The 8,612-nt window shown below is 53.2% G+C and overlaps 1 protein-coding gene across 1 annotated transcript in view; it reads right to left on the bottom strand.

Annotated features, from left to right (window-relative positions):
* Nucleotides 1-4,650: 4,650 nt before the first annotated feature.
* Nucleotides 4,651-8,612, bottom strand: part of Apcdd1 (APC down-regulated 1) — a 28,293-nt gene continuing 24,331 nt past the window's right edge. The window contains exons 4-5 of the mRNA XM_021265255.2: nt 7,928-8,249; nt 4,651-6,419 (exon numbers count right to left, since the gene is read on the bottom strand). Coding sequence (XP_021120914.1) covers nt 5,971-6,419; nt 7,928-8,249 — 771 coding nt within the window. The 3' untranslated portion in view covers nt 4,651-5,970. The remainder of the gene's footprint in view (nt 6,420-7,927; nt 8,250-8,612) is intronic.

Here is an 8,612-nt window from a genome sequence, read left to right as displayed (position 1 = left end):
TCCACCTTAAGTTTCATGGACACAACAACCCCCCTCCCCTTGTAAAAAATTTTAGCAATTATTTTATGTATTAATTTTTTTCTCATTAAAAAATCAACTTTAAAATAAAAGTATGTTTCAACCAAAAGAACAGCAGGCATAAATAAGTTTGGCAATGAAGACAAGTGACTATGACATCTCAGCTGGTGGCAGCAGAGCCCGGGGTCCCAGGGCCCCAGGAAATAATGCATGCCTCTTAGACCCATGTCTGCTCAGGAGCCCCCACGGTCCTGCCGTAATGCAGGTGTGGCTGCGGTGCTGGATTGTGCACTTCTAGCCAGTTCTAGATGCAGCCAGAGTGCGGCCCGTGGACCACTGGGAGGGACCAGCTGGGAGAGTGGCAGGGATGGAGCTGTGGGTCTAGAAGCGGCTCAGCACAGGCTGCTCTCCTCCTGTTTTCCCTTGGATCTGCTCAGCTCTGAAACCCAAGCTTCCCACCGAACGTCTAGGGAAGCCAGATGCACAGAGCAAAGAAGAGGCCGAGGCATCTATGGACAGCATCACTGCCCAAGGTGCTCAAAGCGGTCAGCAAAAGGGAAACCCATTTCCGGAGCCAGATCTGTCCTCTTTGGCCTTTGACGAATCATTGCCAGGGCAGCTAAAGTAAGAGGCTTCATCTTCCTTCCTTCCTAGATTTGTGTTGTGTCTTAAGCTTCCAGATTTCCTATGCACTTTCTAATGATTTTTATTGCTATCATTTTCTGTACCATCCTGGTGTTTTCTGAGTGAACTGAAACCGAGACAATAACTGAAAATTACCAGTTAACTCCGAGGTCTGTGAAACTGATCCAAATCAGAGACCCAGTGAGAGGCTGGGCTCAGGACCACAGTGTAGGAGCCCGCCCGACTCCCTAAGAGAAAGGCTGCTCAGGAAGAGAAAGCTTTGTGTTCTTTAGGCCAGGCTGATCATTTGAATTCATATCCAGTGCTTTATTACACTCAAAAAGGCACACCACTTCTTTGGATCTTTGGCTCAATAATCACTTTGATGTTTTATTTATTGATGCAAAAAAAAAGTACTTGCCTTTCAAGTTTGTTAGCTCTCATGTCAATGGAATTTTTCAAAGTATTTAGCAAGCAGCTCCGCAGCACTGTCTCCCCTGTTTCAAGTTGGCACGGGATTCTGAAGTGTTACTGGTGCCCCCGGGTGTTTCCTGCCATTTAGTTTCGAGCTAATAAGGAAATACAGAGATTGGCTAGAATTTGCTATGAACACAGCAGCATGCTGGAACATACTCAAAGGGGGCTCTTTAGAAGAATGCACTTTATTGTCTCAGGGACTTTGTTTTCTAGGCTATTGAAATTATTTGTATTTGGAAATCAGAGCAATTTCTTGTCTTTGACCAAATCTTTCATGAAGTCTAAACTTCCATGTTTATGGAATCCATCTGTGACATCATTAAGTGGTTTCCGCAGTTAATAAAAAAAAAAAAAGAAATTGCCAAGAAGTGACAATATGAGATGTAAAATATTGGGGGAGGGGAATGTCTGCTGAAGTCTGTTGTTCATGTTTTAAAGCAGTTAGCTGGGCTTTTGCTGTTAGGTTGCGGGAGTTGCTTATGTGCTTTGGATGTTAGCACCTTATCAGGTTTATGGTCTGCAGATCCTTTCTCCCAGCCCATGGTTTTCTTTTCACACTGTTGTTTCCTTTGCTGTGTGCAATTTTTAGTTGGATGTCATCCATTTACTTATTTTTGCTTTTGCTGCCTGCGCTTTTGGAGCGATCTCTGTGAAATCCGAACTAATACCAAGTTCACAAGACTTTTCCCTATGTTTTTTTCTATGACTTTTACAGGTCCAGGTTGTAGTTAAGGCTTTCATACATTTTGCCTGGGCATGGGGAGAGGGACAAGGGAAGCTGCTCCTCAGTGGGTATAAAGTTTCGGTTGTGCCAGGTAGGTAAGTTTTAGAGTCACTCTGTACCACACCCTGCCCGTGGCTGACAGCTCAGTACCCCGCAATCCAAAAGTGACTCAAAGGGTAGATCTCACACGCAACAAAGAAGTCATAGTCCTCATCTTTTAACACATGGGGTATCTTGGTGGTGGAGAGTTTTCATATTGAAAATAAGCATATCTGTTCTCTAAGTCATCTGTGAGAAGGCAGAGAACACGGAGCATAGAAAATAGCCTGGGGTAAAAGTATGCAATCCAGTCTGAATTCAGTGATCAGTTGCCAGCCTCCCCGACATGGAAGGCGACGCTTGTGAGGGTGAAAAGTGCTCCCATCCCGGCCGTACAGACCTGAGCAGTCTGCCTGTGTTCGGTCCCTTCTCCCACACCCACACTGGCCAGGGGCAGCCTGCTGTGTGCTCACACCACCTGTGGGTGCATGAAGGGCCATGTCAGGGGATGTGCACCGAAGACTGCCCGCCTGCCAAAGAGCTGCCTCCCAGACAGGCTGGCACCAGGCACAACCCACTGTGCAGGAAATGTGAAGGCCTCATCTGAAACGATGATTCAAGCTCATGTTTACTTGGTCCCTCTCATAAAATCAGATATGACAGAAAATAACTCAAAAGACTATCATCCAAAAGGGGACTGTACAAAGATAACCTCAAAAGTAGGCACCACCAAAGTTTAGGAAAACTGCCCAGGGCTGGTGAAGCGCGCTAGGGCTGGAGGCAGAAGCCTTTGAACCTTCACCTGAAGGGTCAGGAGGAAGTGGTTCCTGTGACCCAGAGGGGCAGCTGCGGGCAAGGGTGTCTGAGCGGAGCTGTGACTCTGGCTGCCATCGGCTCCTGCTGCCTGGGGTCACCTGCTGTACCCCTTAGTGGCAGGCAAGGCTGTGGTCGTGGGGAGCGAGGGGGGAGTGAGGACAGCAGGATGAAGCGGTGGAAGATAACCCGCATTCTGAGCTGCGGAAGCTCCTCCTGGCTCTCTGGAGCCTGTCCTGAGGAGCCGGCCTCACCACACAGCGCTGCACCTTCAAACTGCAGACAGACCTGCACGTCTGAAGAGAGCAGACTGGCCCGCCTCATACCAAGGCCTCGAAGTCGGAAGCAGTGGCTGAACGTCTGACTCTGTGCCAACATCGGGAGAAGCAGTGGAGAGGCGCAGTGAGTGCAGGAGCAACAGGTCTGTCTATGCGTGTATGCGGATGAAGCTGTGGCTGGGGATGTGATGAGCCAGAACCGTACAGAGCAGTGCGCCGGGGTATAGCTGTGCTCTAAGAGATGGGGACACCGAGTGCACAGGCTTCCACCCAGAGGCTCCTGCCCCGTGTCTCACAGCACGCTTCTTCTATGCACCATCACGGTCGGCACTGAAGGGCTCGTCTGACTTCAGGCGTTCAAATACTCATCACCTGAAATCAAAGTGTCACATGTGCTTGTGTGTGCAGGAGTCCATTCTGAAAGCACTTCGGGCCAGGAATTCCCTTTCTGAGGCCAGGCTCAGCCTGAATGGTAGCCTAAGTCTTGATTACATCCACATTTTACTGTCACAAAGAGCAGCTTTCTCACCCAGCACTTCCCCTGGTGCTGAGGCCACCGTGTCTCCAGTTCATGTGTTAGATGCTGACTCCTCTGTGCAGCAGGCCCAGAAGGCGGGGCCTGGCTCGGAGCCTTGGGGGATGGATTAACAGCTTTCTCCTCGGAGTGAGTGCTAACCCTCACGCAACTGGACGTTACCGCGAGGTCAGGTTGTTACAGAGCACGTCAGCCCGGACCCTTGCCTCTTGGGCACTTGTCAGCTCATCCTCCTCCTTTCTGCCACAGCTGGAAGCAGCACTGGGCCCTGCCCAGTCACAGGCTCCTGACCTTGGATTTCTCTGTCTCCAGAACCGTAAGCCAGATAAACCTCTCCTCTTTGTAAATCTCCGAAGATCAATGTTACAGCGATGGACTCAGACACCCAGTTGCAGCAGGGCAGTGAGGTCTGCGAGAGTGTCCTACACTTCCTGCCTCTTCCAGTCCTGGCATCTGCGAGCACCATCACCTGCCTCCAACCTGGGCGAGAGCTCCGCCCTGGCAGCCTGCCGTGTCACAGCACGAGTGAGCTCATTCTAGAGCATTCCGAGCCAGCCCCACCTTTCCCAGACAGCATCTGGGTCCTGTGCTAACATCTCTGGCTCTCAAGCCCCAGCGACCCAGAGAGGGATGGCTGTTTCCCCAAGGCGGTGGGAAGTCACTATGACCACTGCCATGGATGCCTGGGGACCTAATTTTAGAGACCTTTGCCAATGCTAATTCAACATAAGCGAGAGCTGATGGAGCACAGATGGGCGTCTCAGCACCACGTACAAGCCTGTATCAGTGATCAGGGAACAGATTATGTTGGCCCTTGGCTGTAATGATTTGCTGTGTCAGAGGTGGTGGGCTGATGTTTGCAGTCGTCCCTGAGACACAAACACACACACACACACACACACACACACAATACCTGTGTGCAGGTTCATATCTATGTATTTGGATGTATGTGCTCATGTATACAGCATACTTTATGGTTAAGCCTAGGTGGGTATCAGTGAGCTTTACAAATCTATTACTCTTATGATGAATCACTGAGGAATTCTTTCGTGGTGAATTCAGTTTTTCACATGATTTTATTACCTCCCCTAAAGCGAGTATCAGTATTAAATAGATTCACATATAAAATGTATTTTATGAAATTATTTTTGACCTGTTTATTAAACTTGGCAGAAGTTAAGTTAGCATTTCCATTTGGTATAAACCCCTCAGGTATGCACCACAGGCAGAATGGACTCTGAACATAAGCACTTTGGATTCTGCCATGGTCCTTCCGGAGCGCCGCCCATGGCTTCAGCACTCAGCTACCCCATGTGAGGATGGTTCTGCTGGCCCATATCTACCTTGTGACATCTTGGCTCTCGGCACCCCTGCTTCCCTGTCCTGGTCTCTACCAGCAATGGCACTTGGCGATCAGGTAGCACCAAACAGTGGGCCTGAGGCTCAAGGTCAGGATGCAGCCAGGCTGAAGGCAGGAAGGAAACTGAGTCAAGCTGCACACCAAGGATGTGATGATTTAATAAAGCCTCCGGCACGGCCAGGCAGATCTCAGGGAGGAGCTGTCAGAGGCAGGAGCTGGGATAGCTCTGCCCCCACCCTGACAGTCAGAGGGAGCCTGGACTCGGCCCCACAGAGGAAAGCGTGCAACAAGTGGGCGCCTCTTGTCTACTCCTGTGGCTCTGACACCTCCACTGCCCCAAGCATGGCTGCTGCTCGCCACCCAGCAACAGGGTGCTTCACTGTTTCCCCACCTACCCTGGTCTCCCAAGAGGGGAAATGCAGCTGCTTGCATCCTGTCCTCAGTCAAACCAGCAAATAACAAACACCTCGTCTCAACATTGCAAATCAGTGATGTAAAAACAGTTTAAATTACTTTGGAACTTTAATTACAGAAACTTTTCCACACTTCTGAAAGTTGTGATTCTCTTGTTTCTGTAAAGATATCCCGGTTAAACCCTGCACCCTCTACGTACACATCTACACCCACATCTCCTCTATCAGCAGAGGTGTCTAGATGGCAGCCCCAAACCAACTGTGCGCCAGGTTCCAGCCTGTGAACCTTGGAGACCAAGACTCCAAGGAGGGTGGAGGCAGCGCAGTCAAGGCAGGAAAGGTCGGGGCTTGGCTGGAGGCTCTTCTAAGCTCAACTCTCAGAAATCTAATCATTAAGAGGACCCAGCGCCCACCCCACTGCCTCCACCAAACACACCAGCCGAAACTGCGGAGTTAAAGTGCAATTACTGCTGCGAACTCGCTGAGGCCAGAGAGCCGGCTGGACGGAGTTCAAAGCAGAAACTTCAAACGGGGCTGCTCTGACTCAGGGCGGGCAGGGAGGGAGAGGGGAAGGGAGCGACAGCTCTCAGGCATTCAAGTGCATCAAGAGAATCAGTGTCTTTCTTCCCATAAAGAAAATCTGCACGTGGTAAGGAACCCTAGTTCAAAAAACCAGAACTTCCTACGAGCTAGCTGGGCCCGCCCCAGTGCAGCAGAGTCTGGAGGCCGGCAAGGGCGGCCAGCAGCACGGGCTGCGCTCTCCTTCCGGGCGCCGGGCTGCGCTGTTCGCCCCCACCGTCCGCAGACAGGTCCTCCGCTCTGGGAGAGGAGGAGGCGCACTGCACCAGGGGCATCTGGTAGGACGTGGCCCTCTTCTCTGGCCGGTCCGGGCTGGACCCGTCACTGGGCCGCTGGCCATTGAAGAGCAGGTAGCGCCCGCGGGCATCCTGCTCCATCTTGAAGATCTCATACTCCGTGTGAGGCAGCTTGATGCCCAGCGCCATGCAGCCATTGGTGTGTGTGACGTCCTGCTGCACGCCCACCTGCCAGGAGCCCTCAGCCCCACACTCGTCACCATTGAAGACATTGAGAAGCGAGGCTGTGGCCGAGTCCATGGGGGTCACCTTCATGTGATTCACTGCAGAGGAGAGAGGAGAGTCCGTGATGCCGAGGGAAAGCCGGGGACGCACCAGCAAAGCTCCATCGCAGCAAGGCGGCCTTCAGAGCCGGCTGCCACAGGACTTTCGGGTGGGGACTCTGCCTGTCTCTGGGAGTGGCAGCCCCCCCCCGCCACTGTCAGCCATGCATCCACATCTGCGGCTCCCAAATCAGGAGATGCAGCCACCCACAGATGAGCAAGGCTGGGAAGCAGGCTGCTCTGCTCCGAGCCCGCGCACTGCGGGTTTATTCCCTGAATGACAGTGTAGCTGTTTAATGGGGTGATGCTGCATTAGTAGGTACAGTCACCTAGAGATGATTCACAGCACACAGTACACACACTGGAGGACGTATGTGATGGCGAAGACAAACACTGCCGTTCGGTGACCTCCCTGGGAAGGGAGCACATTCCCCGCAGACACGAAGGGCACTGTATGCTGTGAGTGAGGCCAGAAAACAGAGTATGTGTGGGGACCGCCCCCCACAGGGGTGAAATTAAACAGCAGCACAGCACTCCTCGCAAGTGCATCTGATGACCATGACTCTTTAGGATGCAAGGTCATGCGACAAACTGGAATGTTATCTTATGAAAAGGTTTCGAGGTGTCTAAGTTTTGCTGGCAAATATCCCAGCTAGTTAGTGTTCTCAGAAATCAATGCTGGCACATAACTCGGGCATCTAAAATATGCTGCAAGCAAAAAAGTATGAGTGAGCCCGTGTAGAGGCGGCTTATTAACACCTCCTGTTGGTTCGCTCACACTGTTCACACTGAGAGGCCAGCACCTTAGCACTGTGTACATCACACCCTGGGCCTGGGTGAACTCGCCAGAGACGGCCCTCAGTTGGGCACGGTCATCCCAGGACCAAAGCCACCTCCCCAGCAGGAGGGCTCGGAGCCCTCGGGCTTTGCCTATACTGACTGAGACGTCCTGCTGACCGGACTGAGGTGTCACCTGGCCACCACACCCAGCACTTGGCTGTCCCTCTGCTCGGTGTGACAGGGCTGACACTAGTTCGTGAAGATGCTCAAGCTTACAAGCAAAACAAATCCAGCAGCCACAGCCCTCCTCTCTGAGGACAGGACACAGCTGGAAGCTCTGGCCACCGCTCACTGCTCTCACTGCCAGCCTGTGACAACTGCTCAAGGGCAGGGCAAGCTCCACAAAGAAAAGAGGATGCAAACACCCACTCCTTCTCCCCACTAGGAGGCACCCGGTGTGTGAGCTGCTGCAGCTGCCACTACCAGAGGTACTTGGGACGCCCCAGGCTGAGTGTCCAGCTGCCTGCATGTCGGGGGCCCCCAGTACCCGAGGCTGCAGGTGGAGATCGCAGGTCCCACCGAGGAATGGGCTCCTGGGGTTTCCGAGGAGCAGAGCAGCCGCACTCACTCCCACTCTCGCCCCAGCAGGGGGCAGAAGAGAAGTCCTCTCCCTGTGCTGCGGGCTGCTCCCAAACTGCACCTGCACGGTCCCTGGGGCCATGGCCTACCTTTGAACACGAACTCCGTGCCGCCCACGACCCTGGAGGACAGCAGCCCGCGGCTGTAGCGGCCCCGGGCGTAGATGGTGAAGGTCGGGTGCTTGCACACAGGGTCCGAGTAGTGGTAGTAGTGGCCCTCCCAGGTGTTGTTGTTGTTGTGGAAGATGAAGTGGCGCGTGAGGAAGAGGACTTCGGGGCGCACCTCGCAGCGCTGGCTCACCCACTCCCCGTGCAGGCCCACAGTCAGGTCCGCCTTCGGGGGCAGCAGCGGGGGGTGGTGCTCATCCGAGCGGTAGATGATCCGACAGGCGATGCAGGCGTGGTCGTGGTTCTGCAGCCGGGAGAGAGACACCCTCAGGGACCCCGGTCTTTGCAAGATAGTGCACAGGGCTCCCCCACCTGCCCCCAAGGGGCTCAAGAGGGTCAGGAAGCGGCAGCGGCCAGTTCACCAGCATTTGTGACCTGGACTGACAAGGTATAGCTGGAGCCAGGTCTGTGCAGAGAGGACTGTGTGTGCGGGGCGCGCACACGCGCGTGCACACACACACACACACACACACACTGTGTACACAGGTATTCACGAGACAGCAGAGCCGGCCAGAACATCTCAGCTGTGCTGCACTCTAGAATCCTATTGGGTTTCAGAACCCATGTGCTGGATGTTTGATTTTAGAAAGAAAGGGTGGCAACTCCT

Source organism: Heterocephalus glaber, unplaced genomic scaffold (genome assembly GCF_053883595.1).
Source record: "Heterocephalus glaber isolate CG9 unplaced genomic scaffold, H.glaber_assembly_v1.0 deba00000331, whole genome shotgun sequence".
NCBI lineage: Eukaryota > Metazoa > Chordata > Mammalia > Rodentia > Bathyergidae > Heterocephalus > Heterocephalus glaber.
This window is presented reverse-complemented; position numbering and strand designations above follow the sequence as displayed.